General features: G+C 42.9%; 7 protein-coding genes across 7 annotated transcripts; 4 read left to right on the top strand and 3 right to left on the bottom strand.

Moving 5' to 3' along the window:
• Window positions 1-4555: 4555 nt before the first annotated feature.
• On the bottom strand, window positions 4556-6843 carry EAF02_004805 (uncharacterized protein; the record flags this gene model as incomplete). Its single annotated transcript, XM_038900853.1, has 2 exons — window positions 4556-5868; window positions 5919-6843. 2 exons carry the CDS (start codon window positions 6841-6843, stop codon window positions 4556-4558), a joined length of 2238 nt encoding a protein of 745 aa, XP_038759365.1.
• Window positions 6844-8776: 1933 nt separating this feature from the next.
• On the top strand, window positions 8777-10127 carry EAF02_004804 (uncharacterized protein; the record flags this gene model as incomplete). The annotated part of the gene is made up of 5 exons (XM_038900852.1): window positions 8777-8981; window positions 9120-9359; window positions 9422-9669; window positions 9729-10003; window positions 10070-10127. The coding sequence occupies 5 exons, from the start codon at window positions 8777-8779 to the stop codon at window positions 10125-10127; spliced, it is 1026 nt and encodes a 341-aa protein (XP_038759364.1).
• Window positions 10128-11490: 1363 nt separating this feature from the next.
• On the top strand, window positions 11491-12267 carry EAF02_004803 (uncharacterized protein; the record flags this gene model as incomplete). Its single annotated transcript, XM_038900851.1, has 1 exon — window positions 11491-12267. The coding sequence occupies one exon, from the start codon at window positions 11491-11493 to the stop codon at window positions 12265-12267; it is 777 nt and encodes a 258-aa protein (XP_038759363.1).
• A 1000-nt stretch (window positions 12268-13267) lies between these two features.
• EAF02_004802 (uncharacterized protein) lies at window positions 13268-13888 on the bottom strand (the record flags this gene model as incomplete). The annotated part of the gene is made up of 4 exons (XM_038900850.1): window positions 13268-13406; window positions 13500-13614; window positions 13723-13757; window positions 13836-13888. The coding sequence occupies 4 exons, from the start codon at window positions 13886-13888 to the stop codon at window positions 13268-13270; spliced, it is 342 nt and encodes a 113-aa protein (XP_038759362.1).
• A 283-nt stretch (window positions 13889-14171) lies between these two features.
• On the top strand, window positions 14172-14785 carry EAF02_004801 (uncharacterized protein; the record flags this gene model as incomplete). The annotated part of the gene is made up of 3 exons (XM_038900849.1): window positions 14172-14179; window positions 14244-14423; window positions 14482-14785. The coding sequence occupies 3 exons, from the start codon at window positions 14172-14174 to the stop codon at window positions 14783-14785; spliced, it is 492 nt and encodes a 163-aa protein (XP_038759361.1).
• A 577-nt stretch (window positions 14786-15362) lies between these two features.
• EAF02_004800 (uncharacterized protein) lies at window positions 15363-16212 on the bottom strand (the record flags this gene model as incomplete). Its single annotated transcript, XM_038900848.1, has 2 exons — window positions 15363-15828; window positions 15896-16212. 2 exons carry the CDS (start codon window positions 16210-16212, stop codon window positions 15363-15365), a joined length of 783 nt encoding a protein of 260 aa, XP_038759360.1.
• Window positions 16213-21849: 5637 nt separating this feature from the next.
• On the top strand, window positions 21850-24168 carry EAF02_004799 (uncharacterized protein; the record flags this gene model as incomplete). Its single annotated transcript, XM_038900847.1, has 1 exon — window positions 21850-24168. One exon carries the CDS (start codon window positions 21850-21852, stop codon window positions 24166-24168), a length of 2319 nt encoding a protein of 772 aa, XP_038759359.1.
• Window positions 24169-24775: the final 607 nt, after the last annotated feature.

Below are 24775 nucleotides of genomic sequence, written 5' to 3'. Positions count from 1 at the left end.
TTCGATTACTTTGCAGGCAAGTTTCTCTTGAGAGCTGCAACTTACGACACTGAGTACGAGCATTTTACTTACATCTTTTGACTGCGATCCAGGCATATAATCTTATATCCCCAGTCTCATCTGTTTGAAAGTATCACTGTCGTTTTTTATTATAGTTCTGCTGTCGTTTACCTTGCGAGCTTTATGCCGGATGAGAGTCTATTGGTTCACAAGCGATCGGGTTTGCATAATTATCGAAGCCCCTTGGACGTGTTTTGGAAAGAAGACTGAATCTCTTGCGTGAATAACGAGAAATTCTTGAAGATTACAACTGGTATTGCCTTCCCCGGCTTGCAGCTCGTTGTTTGAAAGAAAACGAACCTTTAAAAGTAATATTCGATAATCCTGAGCTCTGTATTCACGAGGTGATGGTCACTCAAGACTTTCAAATACCTGGAGCTATATTTAGGAGTGCATGTAAGTGGTAGAGAAAATCAAAAGTCTGGTCTTCGATGCCGATAGTGGTACAGACTGTACTTTTGAGACTTCGTGATAGATATGGAGGGAAATGTTTTCTCTACTGATCTGACGGCCGAACAATTTGATATTCCGTGGAATAGAAGCGGATAGCTATTGCCACTTCAGATTAGATGACTATCGTTATTTCTTTCATATGCTTATCGTCGTTCACAATATCGAAGCGTTCCTCGATCCTCATTCCATCTTATACTTTATCTCTCGTATGCAGGATAATCTCGATTATTGCTCTTGTCTCATAAAGAAGCGTGGATCCAGGGGACGGGCGCGGTTTCACGAATGTTATACTTCTTCTATCGAGCACAAACTTGCTTTATTAATGCTCACCTAGTAGGTCCGGAGATCAAAGATGAGTTACTACCCTACTGCCGGTAGATTCACTGCTATTCTCACATCACTAAAAAGTGGTCCTAATTTGAAGTAAGAAGTAGATGATGGAACGAACCGGGTTGTGGTCTAGCGGTAGAACATTGAACATAAAAGCGTAAATATTCGTTAAGAATTTCCTTTCACACAAAGAACACGGATTGCGACATCTATCATTATAGGATTTGCTCGGTCAGTTTACGTAGAAAGGTCAAACATAGAGGCCAGAGGGATGGGTGTTGTGGATTTCTTGGAAAAATATTTCTGCTTGTAACTTGGACGTACACCCAAATCATCAAATTTTCACCTCACTACCGAAAGAACATTATCACTGTCACTAAAAATATACATCATTATGTGAACTCTCCTCGCACTACACGGAAATTTCATTGTCGAGACTTCTCGAACTACTGCGAATCTCCGGATGAGGATGCATAGATGTGCACGTGTGAAGACTTAATCTAAAAAGATAAAATCCGATGGAGGAGGACTTCACAAACTCAGAGTTTGAATCCTAAGCTTTCTTGTATAGGGACTTTTCCTTGGAAGCCACATCAGACAGAATTGTGCTGCTATGCTTGAGCAGATTTGATATTCTCAGAACCTTGGTCCTCCGTTCTCTTATGCGAGTCTTTCTCAGAATTCGGATCATAAACGTGCTAGTATATTTGTATTCACTTGGATCAGCAGACTTCAGTTGAGCAATGAGAATGGGGAATCAAGTAGTAAAAGGTGGCGCTAGTGGAGCTAGAAGCACTTTTTTTTGCACATAACAGGGAAGAAGTGCTTTCTAAAAATCAGACGCGCGATGGAGGCTTCCACGTTGACCACAACAGGTGAGTTTTCGTAGCTGGATCACTTGCTATTTGCTACCGAGTCGTCACATCAGGAACGACTGTTTCCTGTTGAATCTTCACCCTGAGAAGTAAAGTTTGTTGCTTGTATACTACTCGGGGCTTGAGGGATAGCTTTGGAGGAATTTGATATCGTCTTATGCAATTTGCTGTCACTAATTGTCCTTCCATCGACAGCAGAGTCTGACTGTCAATTCTTTCAGAGTGACCATCTTATGTCTATCGCATTACAGTCCACAGGGTGAAGAAATTATACATATCTACGATATAGTGCAGCACAATTGCTGTACGCACGAGATGGGAACCACACTCCCACTGGACATTCAAGATGTATGCAAGATCCATAGCTGTAGTTTTAATTGAAGAAAGATATTATCAAGTGACTTTGGTTTCTTATAAGTAAACAATTCGATCAATAAGTTGTGGGGCCGTGCTCAAGATTTACGAGGGACCACTGCATTCACACTCGAAAATCCAAAGTCAAGTTTCTATGGAAATCTTAGGTAACCTTGGAACTCATGACTGTGAATGAGAGAGGTGGTGAATATCTTCTGGTAGGTATATAAATAAGAGGTAGATAGCTCCTTTACAGAGATACATATAGTTGTAAAAACAACTACCGAAAGTATTCAGGAGCTGTGTACCCACCACCGCATTCTAACCCAGAAAACACCTCCCCCTCCCGTCCCATCATGGGAGACAATCAAAGAGCAATGAAAGCGCTCAATGAGTTTTGATACTAAATTATATTCTATTTCCATTATCAATTTCTATTTCGCCCATCACTCGCATGTTCTTGTTGTCCATCGGACTGGTTCCTTCTGTTGTTAATCTGCATAAGTTACTCTTGGAAGTCAAGTCCATATATACATGACCGTACTCCATGGAAATACGTATTGTCTGTACGTGTAGAACTCCTATCAATCTTCTAGCTTCTGTTGGGCATTGGGATCGTTGAATTTGTGCTTGTATCCCAATTCTAGTGTACACAAATCAGTATTAACTCTTTTTTTTATACACCTTCTATGTAAGACATGCTTGGAAGCTACCTTGTATATTCACTTTTTTCCTTCTTGGGCTTGATATGCCGATTTTTTGCACACGTGGACCCCTGCGGGCATTGATAACACAAGTAGATTTTGCTCTGAGGATCAGTGAATATCGAGAAGCTAATTGAAGGTCAAGTAGCTGCGCTGTCCTGTGCATGGAACGAAGGCGTAGACTGAGTACTTATATACCGTAGACAAACTCCACGTCACATCGGTAGAATTTGAGAGTGGACCCAAAGATACAACAAGTCTTGAAGCTATCCTCTTCTTTCTAAGGTTGGAGAAGAGCTGAGGTTCAAGGGAATCCCTAATTTAGTGTATAGTTGGGAGAAATAACCATCTTCCTCTTTTGTTATCACTCATCTGAAGATTCAAACCTAAAATCTTCTCACCACTCTACTCATCCCTTGACTATTGTCAAATATAGCATCTCTACTATCATATCCCATAAACGTCATAACATCCCATTCTTCAACAAATCAAACCATCAGACCAATGTCTTCAAGCAAAAATGCCACTCCACACCTTTCAAGCCCACTTACCTCCCCCCAAACCCCAAATACCCTTCCTCTTCCTCTTTCCACTCCACCCACCAATCCTGCTGGTGTTGACCGTGGTATCTTTTCCACCGATCTTCAAACCTCAAATCGAGAAAGAAGCATTCCTTTTAAGCACCAGAACCAAAGCCAACCAGTGAATATTCGCGCCCATCAAGCGAGGGGAGGAAAATGAGCCTGGGCATGTTCGGATTCAAATGAGGGGTATGAGGATCTCACCTAGCTTTGTTGAATGAATCCGACCGTTATTTATCAAAGTGAATCCGACCGCTGTGTAATACCTACGCTAGCCTAAAACGATACTTTCTGGGTCATTTCTAGCTATTCAAGCATCAGGTATCGGGACTTTTAAGAAATGCCAAAGGCGACTGACTTTGCAAGATTTAAGACACCTCATAGTGTTGAGATATCGAACTGCGGGTGTCACTCCGTGATTTCCCAAATTAGTATGAGACGTATGGCATATATAATGAGCTAACCGTACCCTAAGAATTTGAAAAGCATGGACAACAAAGTAGCAATAAAGCATCTTCCCCCAAGATTACTGCGGACCCCTTAAAGAGTCTTGTGAATCCCCCAGCATAGAGCTCTCTCAAGGTCTAATAGATTCACGAGAAACAAAGAAACGGACGCAACGTCCCGTCCAGTCCATGATCCTGGAAGCGGCCAAAATCTGACTATAGAATTAACACGGGGGAAACTCATCTAACTTGTGCGCTATTTAGGGGGCTCTCATAAGCTCATTTAGTAATGATATTACCATCTTGATTGGCAATTATTTTCAACTATTGTCGTTAGTCAGAGTTTTTGTCACTTCGATCTCATTGCCTCTTTCACTTGGGTGGGATATGATAAGTCTTGAACCTTTTTGACACTTTTCGTAGACAATGTGTTCTTCCACTCAGCCTTACTATATGAACCTAGGTAGGTATGCGAATCAGCACTACGTAGTTCACCCGTTTCCATGTCAACAGACACCGGGACAAAGTAATTGACTTGATTAATTCTCAGGCATAGCCTTCATATGGAAGGGTATCAAATCACGAAGATATTCACTAAAGCCATGGTATCATACTAACCTATCCGTTCCTGGAACTTTGTAACGCCGTATCATCCTCAATATCATCGTAAATCATCATCATAGCATCCATCTTTTCACTTCTCCAGAAGTTAATCTTCGTAGAAGAGAACGTAAAAGATCAATCATCAGCATCTACCAATGTTTCATAACTAGAATCTGCTCCTGATAAGCCATAAAAACATTCCACGTCTCCTTACGCTTCATTCCCTCCTTGGCCCAAATATCTTCCAAAGCAGTTGTTCCGTTAAAATACTTCACGAACTTTGGCCACAATGCTTTTGCCTTGGGGTCAGTCCAACGCTTACCAATAGCTGCAATATACATTGTCTCTACATGGCTAGCCTTGTGTGGATCGACAATAGCATAGGAGGATATGTATTTCAAGTGCTCTGCGTTGTTCAAAGAAGGATGCTCGGTAGCTTGTGGGACAGGCATTTTCTCGAATTCGTCTTCGGCGGCTTTAGCTTCTGCGACTGTCTTAGCGGCGAGTCTTTCAAGGCGTGCAGCTTCGGCTGCTTGCTCAGTAGTGAGCGGAGCTGTTGGGTCGAGAGCTGCCGCCTTCTCAGCATCTGTAGCTTCTTCAGAAGAGTTACCTTCCGGGGATCCGGGTGCGGTATGAACAGGTGGGTTTTTTGTTCTCTCGATAGCTTCTGCCTTCAATTGGTATTCGACCTCATAAATGATCTCAGGCCAGACCCAGACCCAACAAAACGTTCGCAGATGAGTGACCCAGCCTCCACGAATGAGCCATGCAAGCATTTCCATATATTTTTCGCGATGACTCTTGGAGGGGACGAAGGACTTGTAGGGGCGTGGAGCATAGGATATTTGGCCAAGGAAACTTTGTAAAGATGGAGCAAAAGGAAATGCCTTTTTCCATTGTTGGCTTGCTGTAATTAACTTGTGCATATCGCAGTTGGGAGAAACGATAAACATGTCGCGAGCGTGAATAGGTGGAATAGCAATTGCTTTACGCCAGTAGATCAAATGTTGTGCGAGGGTAAGAACTTCATCAAGACCAACATTGTTTGCTTGAGCGACTTGCTGAAAGGATAAAGTAGGTTTCGCCCATTTAATAACTTGAATCAAAGGAGCAGAAAGCTCGGTATCTTCAGATGATATCTCCGCGATAACGTCAACCTCATCCTCAAGAAGTAGAAGTGCAAAGTGCTTATCAAGCTGCGTAGTGTCTGGGTTACCTTCCTCATCGACAAGAGGGTTGGCACTAGAAAGTAATACGCCGGGTTTTGCTCGCTCGTTGGGGTTTGGAAAGCTCATTAAAAATGTGGGAATTGGGATATGAAGAGACAAATCAATGGGAGGCTTGGTGTCGAGACAAACGGTGGTGATGGTATTGTTGACAACGGCATCGTAAACGTCGCGCATTGCATCTGCCAAAGTAGATTTGATCAAGATTTGACTCCACAATTGACTCATTGGGCGCTCTATCAACAAGTTAGATTGGGAAGTAAATTAATGTACAAGGAGGACTTACTATCTTCGCGGGCTCTCTCCTTCATGCCTAGAATGGTCTCAGATTCTTTCCAAACATAATTGCTCTGAGCTTGAGCATGGTTGAGGGCCTTGTTGAAAGTCTTAATAACATGCTCATAAAGCTCCTCGATTCTCTCATCTTGTTCGTGCCTAGGTAAACTGATGACGAAAACAACGTTAAACATTGTCATTTCTCCATGATCATCACCGTCATCCGAACTACTGCCTTTTTTTGCCTGACTGCCGCTAGCCGCCTGACATTCTTCAGCTTCATCTTCATCCTTGGCTACCTCTTTGCCCTTCTTCGACTTTCTCGGCTTCTTCCAAAATCCATCCTCGCGGATGTGCAAGGGATAGGAAACAAAGTAGAGATTGTCAATTGACAGCTCAAACTTCTTTTTATGGTACGCGCGTGGTGGTGTCAAGATACTCGCAAGATCAACGGTAGGAAACTCGCCGAATTGTTCCCAAGGAACGATTTGTTCGCCGTCTCTGCCTTCAAGGTGATCGTCGTTTTCAATTTCCACGTGACGCGATCTACTGCCATTTCCACCATTCCCCTTTTTTCCATTCAAGTTCAATTTTCCAATTTTTGAAGCAATTGGGTCTTCAAGATCGGAGAAGTCGTCGCTGTCATCCTCATCGCTAGGTGTCCGGTCTTCAAGCTCGCTCTGATCAGTTTCCGTGCCATATCTATAATTGCGTGGTGGTGGAGCAAATGATGGTCGAGGTGGATAGTGAAAAACAAAATGTGGTCCTGTTTGTGATTTGATAACAAGAGCAACGGCAATTAAGCCGGAATCGATGAAAGGTTCAGATTTATCCATGCTGAAAACTCTCCCTTCAAGATTGTATGGAGGTTTTGAAGGTTGATTCTTGGAGGTGGTGGCTTGCTTTTGACAGCTTTGTTTTGGTTTGGGAGGCATATTGATGAAAGAGGCCCGTGCAGAACGCTGGCCCGAGCTTCTGATATATAATGTTAGTAATTGTTACCCCTAACAGGAGTTCAGAAATCTTTCAAAAAATACTTACAGATTCTAGACTTTTGTTGTTGAAGGAAACAAGAATGGAAGTTGAAGTTACTGTTGTTATTCACAAGTTCTCACCATTGCCTGATCTCGGCAGTCTAACCAGTTTTGAAATGAACTTGCTTAGTCGTTCGAGAACCACTGTCAATAGCACCCATCACTTACAGTTTTGCCATTCAAATTGACATAGAATTTGAATGGGAAGCAATAGTTGAAACAAATGATGAGTTCTCTACAAGATAAGGGTGCTACTTCTTTTCCAAAGGAGGAGTAAAGATTCAGTCTACAGGTCTGAGCTGCATGAGGTTCCATAAGCTTCCGTCTTTTGACTTTATTTTATCTTCAATGTTCTTAATATACGTGAACCTGTCTGTTCTACTGGAATTTGTTTTCAGTGTAGTGATTCAAAACAGCTTCATGACTTCAAATGAAAAACACATCAACAGATCTGGAACTGCTACTCTCATTCATGGACTGAAGTACCTGATTGATGATGACATTGGTATCCACCAGAGAGAGATAACTCAGCCCAGTCAATACCATACATATACCTCGACCATTAATCGCTACGTATGCTTAATCTGTTGTAAAGGCGTGGAGAATCAGAGTACACGATCACTTCACCACCAAGTTCCATGGACCTCGCCAACATGCCCAAATTTTCATCCCCGCCTCCAGTTAGCCAATCAGATGTCTGCTATTTTCGCCTCCTCTCTGCTGCTACTCCCACTTTCCTTGTTTAACGAATACTAATCTTAAAAAGAACATTCAAATCTGCATAACTACCCCTAAGATGAAATCAACGAAAGTGAGCAGAAGACATTCAATCTTCGAGACGAAAGTTTCGAACATAGTTTCGTCACACCGATATATACACTCTATGTAGCTAATAATCAGCTTCAATCAACAAATCTTAATTTCCAGTTGCTATATACCTAACCACACACAGTCCGAATCACCTACCTGTTAAAATCACACGAATGTTTTTGAAAAACTGCCCTCTAACATGCACGTGGTGAACTGAATACAAAGCACCAACTTGCATGCAACCGAGCTTCATCTCAAAAGTATTGAATACCCAGGTATGTAACCGTCACTTCTTTTCATCAATTGGTTGAGCTCCAAATTGTGATCGGTTGAAATTTTCATCAGATGTATTCACTAACATAGTTACCGAGAATTGCAAGCGATCCATTCACCGTATTAAGATGGTAAAAATAAGCTTGATATGCAGATTGTGACCGGCCGCAGTAAGTTCCAAGTACTCTTCCAATACCACTTGTGTGTGATTCGGAAACTTTATGTGGCTACTGTCATACCTGCCGTGCCCAACGTAGAATGCAAAAGAGTCTCGAACACTTGTACACACCTGGAAATTTATTCATGACGATGCAACTACTCTGCAATGTAAAATAAGTCAACCGACTAGCATACTGTTAGATATGTATGATGGATCGAATAGACGTGCTTTAAAATTACCAAGCCGTATTTGCCAAAGGCTATACATCGGTCTACTGAGTGTAGGTTTAATCTAGACACGAAGCAAGGCAGAATAAGAATAAGGACAGGTTGATTTTGGTCGCAGTCTTTTCTGCAGTCTGTTGCATCAGCAACATAGCCTTCGAATGATGCATGTATCCGCACCAAAATTCTTGTAACTGGCTACTTATTCTCGTAAGTCGAGCAGCCTTACCTTGGCTGTACGACGGGGGGTTTACTTATCAAGGCGATTCGACTGCGAGGATTGGTGAAGGAAAAGTTCATAGAGTATATTGATATTGTCTTAACTCACTCTATTTTAAAGTGCCATAGACGCCAACCTATTTCAAAAATGTCACAAGCAAGCGGACTAGCAAGTTCAGGCACGGGTGATGCTGACCAGATGGAGAAAGGTGTGGCGGATGTAGGTATCACGAAAGTTCTTAAGCCCGCGTTACTAGACCCAACAACTTTGAAGCCTATAAAACCAGAGGGTATGACACAAGAAGAGTTTGAAAAATCCTATGATCTTCCCGACGAAGACACCGCGCGGTTTTGTGAATATCTTCAGAACCTGGCAAAGAATCGGCCCTTGTGCAAAAATTAGGTGAGAAATGGTAAGGCACCCATACTTGGATTTAAGCACTAATTGACAAGATACAGTTGAGCTTTCTATATATGGCTATCCCGTCTAGCAACGGTGATTGATAGCGACGAGCAGTTCATGCTTTATCGTCGCTTTGGGCATCTTCAAGCACGCCTTTTGCTACATAAGCAGGACGAGTTACGAGCCCAGGAAGACCGACTGTTCAAATTGGATGAAATATACAAGAGGAACGACCCGGAAAGACATAGGTCAAGGGCGCAGGACAACGCGAAAAGTTTAGACCATAAGAACCTCTTGGATTCCATTGAGATAAAGTTTAGAGAATACGGTACGAATGATGATCTGATATCGGTAGCGATGGAACTAATACATACCTTTCTATGATCATAGCCCAGCTCTTGACTATCTCTCGAAATCTTGCAATTCTCGACCGACCGACGACCATGGATTATGTTAGGGTCAGGTCTTATTTCGATGAACAATCTCCCCTGTGTACTTCCGAGCAAGCGTATATCCTCTGCAAAGAAGACCTTATCACCCTGAAGCCAAGCAGAGAGAATACCTGGCTTGATGGAATTATTGAGAAAATTCCGCAAAAATTCCCAAGTCGTTTGACTCGGCACATTTTCTGCCCTCCGGTAAGGTGTCCTACTGAATAATTGCGGCTGATATTTGCTAACTCCTGTATGATATTCAGGAATTGAGAGAGAAAACTAATCCAGAATCTACGAATCTTATCCTTTTTAGCCCTGAGCGTGTCAACATCGTAGTGTCGGTGATAATTCTCATCACTATACTAACCCTTCTTGTCATTCCAGTATATATATTATGGTATTTGAGTAATGTCCCCAGCTCGAAGTCATCCATAGGGATTCTTATCGGTATACTACTGATATTTACACTATCATTCTCGGCAGTTCTGTCACTCTTCACGAGAGCCAAGCGCCATGAGGTTCTTGCCGCGGCAGCTGCGTAAGTCTTGTTCTCTCACTTAAGGTCTTGAGACCTCTACGCTAACACCCCAACTTAATTATGTAGCTACTGTGCTGTGCTGGTCGTATTCGTTGGCAATGTTGGAAATCTGTCGCCCAGTTAAGAAGTCGGATGGGCATATTATATATGGAGCCGAGACCCGTTGAGTAAATTGCCAATATGTGATATGAGGTTGTGAGATGGACAAGGCGGTGTCGTTGAGAATTTCGATGAGGGGATTGAGTCTTGAGATGATTTTAAGGGGCAGGTGTTTGGAAGTAAGGAGGAAAGCATGTTAAACAATCAATGAAGGAGGCGGGAGACAAATTTTGTGAAACTACCTACAATCACAAGAATATAATCCATATCAATATTCTCAGAAATCCCTTGAAATTGAGGGATTTAGTTTGTGAATGGAATAAAGCAGCTTGATATCTAGATATAACAGTCTCCAGGTATTCACAGTTGAACTAGTGGAAGTAATCGACATCGAGCCCGATGTTGAAATCAAGGAGCTTAGTATATGTAGCGCGGTTCAATTAGATATTTCTAGACCAAGTATACATAGACAGTTCCAGTTGAGAGAAGGCCCAGTCACAAAAGACTCTCGTGCTTGCCCATGAGTCTAGGAACTCTGCATATTAGAAGTTTGTTGAAAGTCAGCGTACAATCATGTCTTACGAAAAACTCGGATGACCGGTATAATCAACAGCTCCACGAACACATATGTAACCTGGAGGATATTGAACGTCATTTTTTCGGGTTCCTGGCATATTACCACAGGTCGCAGTTCAAATCATCAACAAAAGTCCGGCACTGGTATTAAATCCAACGTCAAACCCAATCTGTAACAAATACAGAAAGCTTTCCTATATACGACCTGTTTTTCCATATAGTATTAAGTATTGAAATTTTAGGATTAGTTGACGAAACAATTGATTCGTCAACCACGGATTCTGCCACCACAGGGTATAGGTTATGACAACAAATTCCATTATGCTCGGTACCCACGTCCGTAATCTTCTAAATTTTCGTAACTTTAAATCCTTCACGGACTACCACACCATTTCATCTTCAAGTTTCTCTAGTCAACAATTCTTCATGCTTCTGTATGCTTTTTACATGGCAACAAATCTTCCTTTAACCGACTCCTGTGTACCGCTGTAATCTAGCGATCGACCACAGGCGACCTCAAGAAGGCCATAACCTTAAGCGCCAGCGACAACAAACCGCGGTAGCCGCTCAAGGAAAAGTATCAAGGTTGTATTATAGGCTTAGGCATCAGTTTCAAAGTCTCATATACCTCTAGAGGGTTTAGTCTTTGAAATTCGTTCCCAGCACTGCCAGAATCAGTTGGAACATATGCCTAAGCGATTTGATAATTAAAAACCCCTCTGATGCAATTGAATTTAGCTGCGTACATAAATTATTATTCAAAATTTTTCAGTTCATTGCATTAAGCAGTCTTATTTTTGGGGAGCAAAACAATGTTTAGCAAAAACCCCTTTCGTCATAAAGACGGCGAGTCTAGAAAGAAAAGAGACTATCGAGATGATCAAACAGAGGCACCAAGGGGAGGTTCAAGAGCTTCATCGAGATCTCGAGACAACCGCGAACGATCTGACGTAGCTTCCCAAGATCCAAAAGTTCCGAACATGGGTTATCTTAGAAGGACCCTCAAAGAATTTGCATGCATGCCTGGATTGGCGGAAGACATTGGTCCTCTCTTACATGAAGTGAAAATAAAACTAGAAAAATTACACGAGATCGATGGGATTCTAAAGGGGCGAAGCAAGGTTGGAATTAATGTTGAAAAATGCACGGAACATCTTGTAAAAGCTCGGCAAATCCATTGGGAAATTGAGAACTCTATCAAGAATGAAGATAGAGAACTCAAGAAAGGAGGGCCGGTACAGACAGAAGGGGATGCAACGGCTTATGAAAAAGCATTTAAAGATGCTAACGGGTGTTCACCTGAGACATGGGAGATCATGAGAAAAATGGGGGAAAGCGAGGATGTTTTAGACCCTGTCATCATTCGATATCGTCAGATTCTCAAATCAAAGAATTGTAGGGAGAATGAGGTCAAGGAGAAAGTAGTAAAGGAACTTATTTCAAAGTCTATGGAACTCAAAGCAACACATGAGAGAGCACAATCTATTCTTGAGATAGATAATCCTCAAAGGCAGAGCAGGGAGCCGAGGAGTGATACGCGGGTTCCTCGACCAAATAATACCAGGAACTATACGGGGCGTGATCGTTAACCGTTGCCAGGGAGTAGTTAAGTCTGGGACTGCTCATTTGCTGTCGTCACATGGTCAAGAACCACCAGCACGGCAAGATTAGTTGTGTTCATTCTGGGAGTTTGAGTGAAAGTTTCATTGATTCGCTGTTATTTGATTTTGCCTGTTTGATGTCGTTTAGATCAATGGGGCTGCCCTATGAGTAACTGGAAATGGTAGCCCCCCTTCATTCCAATTATTGCACGCTTTCCTAATACTCCATTTTTGCATGAATTTATTAGAGCTATTGTTGCTCGATCAAGGATATATTATATCATAATACACACAAAACAAATTCCGAAAAATAACAATTGAATGTAGTTAATCAATGTGATACTCGAATATCGACGGTTCGTTCAGCTGGCAAATGTATCCAAAACATGCCATTGCAAACTGAAATTTGGGAGAAATAGTCCCCGTATTTATTCGGTATGCTGAACACGTTATTCGTCCCCAAGTAAATCAAGATGAGCAGACTTACACAATCTTTTGTGAAGTCTTCCGATCTAAATCTTGAGCAGTTTCAGGGTGGATCGCTTGTTGGAGATGACGGAAACAAAGAATTATATATTCTGTCCTTCAACTCCATATAATTAAAGGCTTTGGCAAAGGCAATATCTATCGTCTACACTTGTTGACGGTCTCGCACTTGAAAGCATCGTATTTGAACCCTCGCTTATTGGGCAACATAGCAAACCATAAATATGATGGCTAGAATCTAGACCCTGCGACTACCAGCACCATCGAATGGAAAACAAAATAGAATGACGCTGTAGCTGAAACAATATTCCCTTGCATGTGTGAAAATAAATTTCCTTGGCATTTTATTCAAACATTTTGACAGACATCCACCCTGTAGCTCCACCCAAAAACGCCGACCCAATACTGTAGTTTTACAGATGATGATAAGATACCTCCTCGCTATCCCATAGTGTTTCATTCGTTTCTTTTCAACTCGCCTCGAACCAATCCATAGCCACCTTCACCACCTTAGCTCGTTCTTATGTTTGTTTGCATCGTCGCCACCCTCTTTTACATCATCCTTCTTATCTGCACCTTTCGTCTCTGAGCTCTCATCAGCGAACCCTAAGTTCTTGAATTCGTCCTTCGCCATCAAATTCCTGCAGCACATCCAACCGTTAGTCCTCAACGTCTCAAACCCTATTCCGATTCCCAATTCACAACCCAAATATGTATGAAAGCCGGTGACCCACCTATCCATCCGACACGACAAATATGATTTCGCCAGATCCCTACATTCTGGATCATTCATGCCTCGAACCTTCTTCATACAATTGAGATAACTTTGCATTACTGATTTGCATTCACCTGTAGTCGCATTGCCGTATTAGTATATGTTCTAACATTCCATAGTTCAAAGCCATTTCGATTTGCGGACTCGTTAATTCGTATTCAAGGAAGAAAAGTAAACCATACCATCATGATCCAATGGAAAACTTCCTCTTTCTGGCCTGTATTCCCAAATTCAATCATTAGTTTTCTCTTTGCCAGAATACACGACAAATTGTAAAATCATGAGAGTAACATACGGCGAAGGTTTGTTATTGACCATACGCCCACCCGGGCTTCCAAATGTACTCATGATTATTGATGCGTATTTTACTGTTGGAATGATTCGATGTTGTCGATAAATTAGATGCACTTGATCGGAGAAGGATTTTCTATTGTTCCGATAATTCTACCCCAGATTTATGACGTAAGCTATTGGAGCTCTAATGAGGGGTTAATGTCGATGACAACTACTTGAGTAAACAACGAAGCATTTGTAATGAAAAATTAATATTAAAGAAATAAATCTCCCTACCTAGGTACTTATAAGTAGCTTGTCTATTGAATAACTTCACATATCACCTCAAATACTCAAAATGCCAATGCAGGTCCCCATCCAGATTACCCCTCTTCAAAGCTCTAAACCACGGTGCTAATATCTATCCCAGGAAACTAGAAGGAAGCTGCCAATGCGGCCTCGTAGAATTTTCTCTCCAATCCCAGACTCCCGTGCCATACCAACTCTGCGCTTGTTCCATCTGTCGCAAATGTGGGGGTTACGGTGGATGCGTTAATCTAGGCGGTATAGCCTCTACGCTCGAGATTACCAAGGGCAAAGAACACATCAAGTACTTCCTTCTCCCCCTTTCCCTTGTTGATTCTTTTCCTTGCTCTAACATTCCGTAGAAAATACACTGCAACCGCCGACCGTGGCAAACCCACTGCCAAAAAATGCACATCCGAACGCAATTTCTGCAGCGAATGTGCATCGATGCTCTGGCTTTGGGATAAAACATGGCCGGAGCTAATTCATCCTTTTGCAAGTGCAATTGATACGGAACTACCGATTGCGGAGGAAATGGTTTGTGTGAAGGGGGATAGTAAGCCGGAATATGTTAGGTGGCCGGAGGGAAAGAAGAAGGTTTATGAGGGGTATGGGGAGTTTAGTATAGAAGAGTGGCATAAGGAGAAGGGATTGTGGGTTGCGTGAGAGGGAGAGGGATTTGGGGATTATGGGGGGGGGTCTGGGGTATTGAGGAAATTCGACATGTTATGAGGAGCGTGTTAAATCAAGTTTGCTTAGGATATTCCAGAATTTACCTTCATTTTATGACTACTCATGAGGAGTTCTCCTCCCAGCAACTCTGCTTCGAACTTCGAGTGAAGGTACGAATTACCAAAATGTAGGAGGGTACCCATTGCGAAATGAAATTTTCGTAATTGGGAGAAGGTGGTAAATCAAATAGACCTAGCGAGATATTTCAACGGTCGACGAAGCTCAATAGTTTGAGCTTTTTGATAAATACACTAACGTCTGAATATACTAATGTTAGGGCGGTAGCGTTCGTGAGATCATAGATTCGCGAAGATTTCATTGCACGTCTGAACCTGTAGATCCTCGTTTCAATGAGGCAAATGAATGCTTAAATGAGTTTCAAATTATTGACAATTTTATTCATGACTATTTACCCAAATAAGCACTCATTCGAATTAGCATACCAAACCTCACCCAATCATTATACATTTCTCCTTCCCGTCAAGCACTTACATTAATAAGACTCACTCTTTCAAATCGTCAACAAATTCAACCTCTTCCCAATCATATACAAAACCCACAACGCCTGCACACTTTTCGACTGACCAGAAGGATACCCCATCAAATTATCCGCCACAATCGCCAGCACCCAATCCGAATACAGCGCACCGAAAACCAAACAAATCGGCACGCAAGACGCATATCCACTAAGTCCGATCAATGCGCCCGTTCCAAAGGGATTTTTATCGCTACCCGAGAACCGGAGGCAGGAGATGAATACAGTTGCGATGGCGATTGCTAAGCCCACGCCTCCAAACACCGCAGTGATGGTGCTCATTCGCGATGAGAAATTAGATGAGGCAAGAGAGATGGTACCGGCTGTGCCGGCGATGACGCCGGGGAGATAGAGGAGTAGCCACCAGAAAGAAGGGAAGATGGCGATGAAGCCCGAGGTAAGCGAGAGAGCTAGTTTCATTGCCGCGATGGTTTCAAATTGCCTGGAAAATGACAAGTTAGAATTTCGCGAGATGGGATGAAGTGTAGAAGGGGAAAGGTGGGATATACCAGGCGTGATTGCATGTGATCATGGTTTTGATGGCTGGTAGGAGTGTAAAGAGAAGCTTTACAATAGCGATCGCTTTGTTCCATGTGCTGTCGGGAGTGGAGTCTATCCACGGTGTGGCAGGTCTCTTGTGGCAACACATTACGATAACGGTGTAATATGTGAGGATGTGAGAGAAGAAGCCCCAACCACCATATGGGAGGGCATAACACGAGGCTTCGGCGCTGAAGGCGTTACTTTGCGTATTGTCTGCGAGAACTGATGGTATGTAGAGGAGATAGAGGAAATACATGTGTAGATATCGTGTAGTAATATTCATTTTGGACAAGAGGAAGGTTGGTTTAGTTCACTTCGGGGCTCGAAATGAAATGACAAACATATATGCGTGTGTACAGATTATGCTGTCTTCTCTCTCTCTCTTTCTCTCTCTCTTTCTCTCTCTCTATATATCCCATGCTGTCAGATTCTAGACCACACCCTTCAGATGCAAGTAAAAGAATCGCTATTAATACCCAGCCTCATTGTATCGGTGTCTAGATTAAGATGGTTTATCTCAAGTCGAATTCCTTCGCGATCAGCCAAAAGCCCAGAAAGGAGCCTCGCACACGGAACATCTTGAGCCTCACAAAAACAACGTATGACTCAACTTCATCGATAAGCTTGAATCGATTCTCTTGATAAGATTAACCCCCTCGAATCAAACTAGATACTGCTAGAAATATTGGGGGCTCCAAGCACTCTAGACGTTTCGAATTTCACATGCATTGCATTTCGATAGTTTGAAATGGGCTAATGCTGCTTACTGCAGGGTAAGTGGGTGGGTATGAATCTTGCACCCAATGACCAAATTCAGCTAGCTTTGTCGAAATTGATTGGCAAGACGATTCCATGAGGCAACCACTTGCTTCGGATATAAAATCGTGGTAGCCAGTCTCCTTTATGGTTTCGGGAGGCTGTGAATCATAAAAAGTGTAGCATTGCTGCTTGGTAAGACGGTACTTGGCCCCTACCACTTGAAGATGACGAGAGATTCTTAAAAAGTGCATTTGAGGCTCGAGTAAATCTACGTGCCTATTGGATGAATTATACGAAGTTAATAGTTTAAGATGCCTGATGCTTGATGCTTGATCAACAAGCGATTCAATCGTTAATCGTCCGACCATTAGACCACAGCCTCAAATCGAGATGAAATATCAAGACAAGCAACCACCCAGGCATTTATTGGTTTTTTTTTCAATTGCCCGAAAGACTTGATACTTGGCCTCTCTTTACTCACCCAAAGACATCGCAATAGTCCAACGTGCTGAAACTTATTCTGATAAGACATAAAAAGAATGTAAAAGTGAAAAGTACGATATGCAACAAAAACCTTCCTTAAATTCCGTAGCCAATAGCGAAGCAAGATATTCAGAAGAATTGAATATATGAGATGAGATAACACACAAGTGACAAGTGAATGAGTGGAATAAAGCGATTAAAGATAAGATCAAAAGTTGAGACGAGATAGACGCCAGCGACAGCACACAAATCTGATTTCCCCCTTGTTGAACAGTTCATCAGACAGACACTGCCCTTCACACTCCCACCACAAGATTCAAAACATCGACTCTTCCTGTCAAGGACAAATTCGAAGCTATTCAGATTTGCAGACATGCAACAAAACCAAAAGCCATAAATGAAGAGACAAGACTAGACGAATCTGCCACGAAACTTCCTCACCTTCTCCTGCACCCTGAAACAAAGTGAATACACCGCAGCTACTAGCCGCCACAGCCCTACGCTTGGTCCAAGTGAGAAACCGACCAATCTCAAGCACTCCCCAAACCTCCAAATCTTTTGTTGCACATCTCAAAAAAGAGAAAAGTTTCAGGACCCAAGTAGGAAAGGGCGCGAAAAATGAGTGGCTATTATAGACTCTCAGGAACTTGCGATCGCGCGCAAAGGGGCCTGAGCTTTGCGATCGGAAGGTTATTGGTTCTTTGAAATTTTGAGGAATCTGGGGAAATCTTGTAGGGCTGAGGTATTGTGAGCTAGTGGTCGCTGCGGGAGCCCTACGGGAAGTTAGTGGATCGAGTGTGGAGGTTGAAAATGAGATTTGGGCCAGTAGATGCGTGAGCGCATTGTGATGAGAAATTGAGATGTGCAACAAAAAGAATTTGATGTGCAGAGGGGTGAATTGTGAAGGGTGAGATGGGATGAGAAGTCTGGAATCGATGAGATGATATTGCGACAATGTAGGAAGGAAGCGCAAGTACTCGCGGTACCATCATTTACCAAGTCATATGTCATAACATAAAGGAGTACTATGATAAAATCGTAGGCGCATAAAGAAGAGTTCCCATAATTCACTTCAAATGAAACTCTCATCACGAAAACCAAGAAATCTACCAATAGACGAACGATCGCAACATTACAAAAACACCTCAGATTCAGATGCACAATCCAAACTTCCGTCGCCCGCCGTCATCTCTCAAAGTATGACCAAGAGATAGAAAGATACATCGATTTGAAAACTTCAGATGCGTGACGAAGTCTTCTCAAGACCCACTCATTCACTGTCCATCCGTACCTACCGCCGGCAATCCAGGTAGGTTACTGTCCGATTTTTGCAACTTCACTTCCTACATACGACGAGAGCTCCCAACGGTGAATTTCCCCATCCATCAAGGTCATTTTAGTATCAAAACAACCTCGGCATCTCTCAAAAAAAAGTCAGGGTAAACAAAGACAAAAACAATCAAAACCACAAACGACGAGCTCCTTTTCTCTTTCAAATCCCCCGAAACTTTGAATTCGAGATCTCCAAACATGCAGGATTCCAACTCCGTTGTCAAAATTAAAATTTCATCTCAATTGCAAAAGTGAGAAAGGCTCCCAGATGTGCAACAAAACTTTCCGATGTTGAAGATAGCACGTGTCTGGCACGTGGATATGAGAATACTGAACGAGAGTAGTATTTGATACTAGAATTCTGGGGTGGAAGACTATTGTCAACTGCGCTTCTTGATGACACTAATAATATGAAGAGGATTGAACGATGCGGTGATTGTAGCATTGGGCTTTCTACTATGCTTTGATGCGCTAGCTATCGTCCGGCACATGACCTTATCTGGTTGCGAGGCCAGAATTCTACTAGGTCTTGGTATGTTACGACTTGGTCAGTCCTAGACAGACGAGCAAACAAACAAATGACAGTACTTTCATCTCGAATTTTGGTCCCTGATCGAACTTTTTCGATTTCGATTCCAGGCTAGTCGTTTCTTCTTGTCAAGATGTAAAGCTTATGCCGGCACTCAGGAAACGAGTGTTACTCTTCAACTGCGAAAACAGGTACCCTTTCTTGGCAGCTCGGAGACTAATTCAAGGTGGTTGAACAGCTTGAATTTCCTGTCCATGATATCTCGGTGGTCATTCAACGATAGATGGGTAAGAAGCAGTTGCAAAGTTCAAATAGCCTCGAAAGGAAAGCTCAAGGTATACAACTTCGGCATATGGTATCGTATCTAATCCTTGATTTGATAAGCCCTCTTTTACAAAATTCGACATACTATAGTCTCTTGTAAATCTGTGAACATTTTAGCATTTGATGACCATTCAAAATTGGTGCGTCAGTTTGTACACGGATAGAAATTTTGTTTGAGTGTTGGGTGTAGTGATGTCTGCAGCAATGCACGATTTCTCTACAGGGGTTTCATGAAGGAATCTTCGTTAACGACAGAAAGTACAAGCCTCGAAGCCAGAACTCAGCCACTCGTGGGGATGTCCACGGTATACTAAATGTTGGCAGAGAAGAAGAAGAACAGGATTCGGACAGGTTCCAGATCTAATGAATCAAGCATCATTTGACTAATGATCACTACCTACATACTACATGGTAGACTATCACCAATACAGTTTGAATTTTGATCTCATGATTCGGGCCTTTCCGAGCCTTACCTTAAGGTTGATGGCTTTCTAGCTTCTAGCTTCTAGCTTCTGAATGCTAACTTCTAACTTCTAAGCAAATTCCCCCAGAATCAAATAAAGGGGGGCGGGCAAGACCGAGCCCAAATTCGTTCCCTTACCGTGCATAAAGTACCATACACATACAGTCAGGCCAAAGTCAACAAGGAGCTTCCGAGTATCAATACATACCTAGGTAGGTAGATAGCATCAATACATTGTAGAAACAGTATGCAAAGTGGAGTTACAAGCCCGATATGACATCATATTTCATGAAGATTCGAATTATGAAAAACTTCCATCGAACAGCTCATCAGCATTATCAAGGATATCCCGGAAAACAATAGCCTTATGAATTTTTGGAAAGGTGTGACAACTTACAAGGGATTCGACTTTTACTGCTAACCACTAGATACTTTTACCTAGGTATTTACTAACATTCTCGCCACGAAGCAGATGTTTTATTTTGTTGGGAAAAGCAGCGGGTTTTATTGGATTATCGATCATTTGTTCTCGTGATGTAATTTTTACCGCACAGCCAACACTAGATCTCAGCCCCTCCATCTCATCCCACGGGCGCAGTTGAGTAACCCTGGCAGTACGTATATCAAATGGAAGACATCCATACGCACCACACGATACGGCACTTGCGGCTCAAGCATTTCCCACAAAAGGTACTCGGTAGTCATCAGCTTAATACCTATCTTCGCTCTCGCCGAAGAGTATCATGCCATGGTCTCGGAACAAGTACGATGGGACGAGGGACAATGTAAAAGAGATGAATCCTGTTACTAACCGATTGGGCGCGCTGAGCCCGAAGATACCCAATGACGATAACGTTTAAAAGTACCCCGCCAATATTACGGATGATAAGCTCGTCACCCTCACGTTCTCACGTATATCCTCGAAAGAGGTTTCAAACATACCTTCAACACACGGAAATTACTCCCCAGATAGGATTGTCGTGGAGCATTGGGACTCTATTGGGCTGCCTTGTATATATTTGATATCGATTCTAGATTCTAGAAGGTTGGAACAGATTAAGTGGTGGAGTGATCTTCCCATGAATTTGGAGGGTTGTCAGATCTGAGATAGCAAACAAGCATGTTTCTCTTTTCCGGTTGGTGATAGATCATCGAATGAGATGATCCATATTATTGAATCCCTCATCATCGTGCATCAAACTTGGAAAACCTTCAGCTGTTTATTACTACAGGCAGCTAGCTGAGCCATTCAAGACCAGGCAAATCCCCGGACGTCCCTTAAAAAAAGGTTCGTAAAGTACCTGGCTAGTTACTTAAGTAGGGACTTGGGAGTTAGATATTATCAGTCAAGTTCTAACTCATTAGTATTCAGGAATGGTGAATTCAACCGCGCGCCAAATGAAAGAAGAGAGAATTCCCCCAAATTGTGGATAATTTATCCAATATATACCTATCATACATACGGATTCATATGGATTCATGCCTGGCTGCTAGGTATCATATGGTTCATGCCAAACTCGTAATCATACATATCCGATAGAACCGCCCAAAACAAGAAGTTCATTGCCTTTCTATTTGATTCCCATCTCCAGCCACCTCCTTCGTATGAGACTCAAGCGCTGCCCATGTTGTAACTTGTGGTCACTCTTCGCTTTTAGTATCTACCTGGCCCTGTACGATAACAACTACCCAGTATTGAATATCTCACCGACATTCACTTCTTGATTCGCTTTTCCCCTCACTCGTCATATTACGACATTACCCTTACTTTTGGGGTATGACTGTTGTGATTTGATTTATTCCACCACAACTCTCACACCAAAACAACACACAAAAACAATTATTCACATCGTCTATTGCGGACTCAAATAATTTACAGAGGGTCCAAAAAAGCAAACTTGCTAGAAACAAAGTCAAAAGGCCTAATTAATTATTAGTGCTGTCCCTCGCAAGTTTTCTCGGAAGTGAACATTTAGCAAAGCACTTTCCTGTCGCAAAATCGAGAATAACCCCGCCATCAATCATCAATCATGACTTCTTACGATTATGAGTATGAGACGGTCGAAGAACCACGCCGACACCATTCCCATCGTCATCGAAAACATGATCGCGAACCAAGATATGCTGACGAGCCACGTTACGTCGAAACTCAAGAAACGTATGTTCGCTCAGCCGCGCCTACAGTAACTCATGCTCCCGACGCTCCGATTAGAGAAAGAGAGAGAGAAGTTATTCAAACACGAGAACTCATACGTCAACCTCGTCGTGAAGATAGCGATTTGTCAATCGAAGAGGTTAGAAGAGATTTTCCCCCACCAGCAGGTGGTGCCTATGTAGACCAACGAACGTCCGTCCGTGAGTCTAGGTACGGCGCGCCAGCCCGCCGATCTCGTTCTGTAGGGCGTGATGGTCGCTACGGAGAATACCTTGACGATAGCAGAGGCGATCCACGACGCTCTTTCCAAGATCTCGATCGACGAAGTGATTATTACGAAGATACAAAAGTCGAACATAAACGATCGCTTTCACGAAATCAAAAAATTGTGGCCGCCGTTGGAGGAGCTGCTTTAGCGGTTGGTGCAAAGGAATTATGGGATCGAAGATCTGCCGAGGGTAGACCAGTCGAGCGAAACCCAATAGCGTCTGCTATGGTCGGAGCTGCCGGTGCTTTTGCCGCGTACGAAGGAACAGAACTTTACGACAAACATGGAAATAAAGAAAAGAAGGTTAAGAAATATGCTGCTCACAGAGGGCGAAATGGTGAAGTTCAAGAATCCTATTACTCCGAAGAGGAGGAGATCAAACCTGAGAAGAAGAAGGGTCGCCGCAAGTCAATTGTCGAGGGCGCTATGGCTCTTGCAGGTTTAGGAGCTGCCGCAAAGGGCGCTGAACACCATCGAGGCCGCAGAGGTAGCGGAGACAGCTATTATGAGGAATCGGGCTCCAAGAGAAGCAGATCAAAGTCCAGATCAGGTGAGGGCACTGCCAAATATCAACAAGCTGCCAAAGCTGCCCTTTTAGCTGGCGCTGCCGAAGCATTCCGAGTCCGAAATGAGCCTGGAGCCTGGGGTGGTGAGAAAGGAAAGCGTATCCTTACTGCAGCCATCGGAGCTGGTGGTATTGATGCGGCTATCGACAGAGATGCTGACAAGAAGAGCAAGCGTCATATCCTTGAGGCAGTTGTTGGAGGTCTCGTTGGAAATCGTGCCATTAACGGATCACGAAAGGATGTCGAAGAAGATCCTGTTACTGGACGCTCTCGATCCAGATCTCGAGCACGTTCTTCATCCCGAGGTGGAGGAGGCGGTGGTGGAACCGGTCTCGCCGCTCTTGCAACTGCAGGTCTTGGAGCTATCGCTGGCAAGAAATTACTCGATCGTTCCAGATCTAGATCCAGGGCTCGTTCCCAATCTCGATCCAGAGCTCGTTCTCAATCTCGTGGACGCAGAGATGATTACAGCCGCAGTCCATCACCAGATCGTAGCAAGCGTAGCAGAAGCAAGAGTGTCAGCTCAATGGCAAGAAAGGGCTTGGCTGCTCTTGGTATTGGAGCTGGAGCCGGAGCTGTTGCTAATGAAGTCGGTCGTAGCCGCGATCGTAGCCGTAGCCGCAATCGTGATAACTACGATGACTATGATTCTTACGAAGAACGTCCAAGACGCTCTAAGAATTCAAGAGGTGATGTTTATGGCAATCCACGTCACGCCGACTCTCGTGGAAGTATAGACAGCCGTGGAGGTGGTAGAGCAAGGGATGGACAGAGAAGCAAGAAGGGTTCTGAAGGAAAGAATGGGTACGATAGCGACGATTCATTGATTTCGTCGTCAGAGGATGAGAGGAGGGTTAAAAAGATGAAAGGTAAGCAACTTATTACAGCCGGTTTGGCAACTGTTGCCACGATCCATGCAGCACATAATGTCTACGCAAGTATGGAGGCACGTGATGCGCGACACAAGGCTGTTAAGGAAGGAGAGATGACCCCAGAGGAGGCAAGGAAGCTTAAAGCAAAGGCGGCATTACAAGATGCAGCATCTGTTGGTATTGCAGCACTCGGTATCAAAGGAGCCATTTCGGAAATTAAGGAAGCAAATGAGATACGACACGAATGTAAAGAATTTCGAGAGAAAAAGGGCGAACGTCATAAGAAACGTCTCGAAAGACAAAAGAGACATTTGGAGAATGGTGACAGAAGACAAAGAGAAGATTCTCGCGACACATATTCTCCGTCTTATGACAGTCGTTACGATGATCGATATGATGATCGTCGCTACAATCCGGGTCCTCGTTACTATGATGGAAATCCATACTCTACGGGTTTACCAGCTCCTCCTGTTGGATATGAAAGATAATTCAACCATCTCATATACCGACACACACACCAATCACGCTCTTTTTTTGGCTTCCACCAAACACAATACCTTTGTTCAAGCTTTGCCTAAAACCATTTCATGAAAAAACCGAAACAGCACGCGATATTACAGAAAGGAGTTGTAATGATTGGTTTTACCTTTGGGGTCTTTCTTCGGCGCAAGGATGATATTATGAGTTCACGACACATCACAGAGTTTCTCCATGCCTTGACGAATTTCATTATCTCTCTCACATGTTTTACATAACACCCAGACGTTGTTTTTTTTTAAATTTTTTGAATTTAACATTTCCTTTGTTGTCATTTCGTTACTTTACTATTTCTTCATTTCACATGATCAAAGATAGATGAAGAAATTTTATAACGATCCTACATACCCATACAAGTCCCAGTCTACATTTTATATTGTTACCAAATTTATCTACATGAAAACCATAACTGATTGGTATATTTTCTACATATTAGCTCGCTCCCATCGCCATTAAGAAGGATAGCTTAACAGCTTATGTCCGGCGCAATGCATGGCGTAATCAAGTATAGCGTACAGCGTACATACCTACCCGCATTCGGCCAACGGAAACACAAAC

The sequence above is a fragment of the Botrytis sinoallii genome (assembly GCF_014898435.1).
Source record: "Botrytis sinoallii strain Bc 23 chromosome Unknown BSIN_007, whole genome shotgun sequence".
Classification (NCBI taxonomy): domain Eukaryota; kingdom Fungi; phylum Ascomycota; class Leotiomycetes; order Helotiales; family Sclerotiniaceae; genus Botrytis; species Botrytis sinoallii.
The sequence above is the reverse complement of the archived record's forward strand: the minus strand, read 5'-3'. Positions and strand labels throughout refer to the sequence as shown.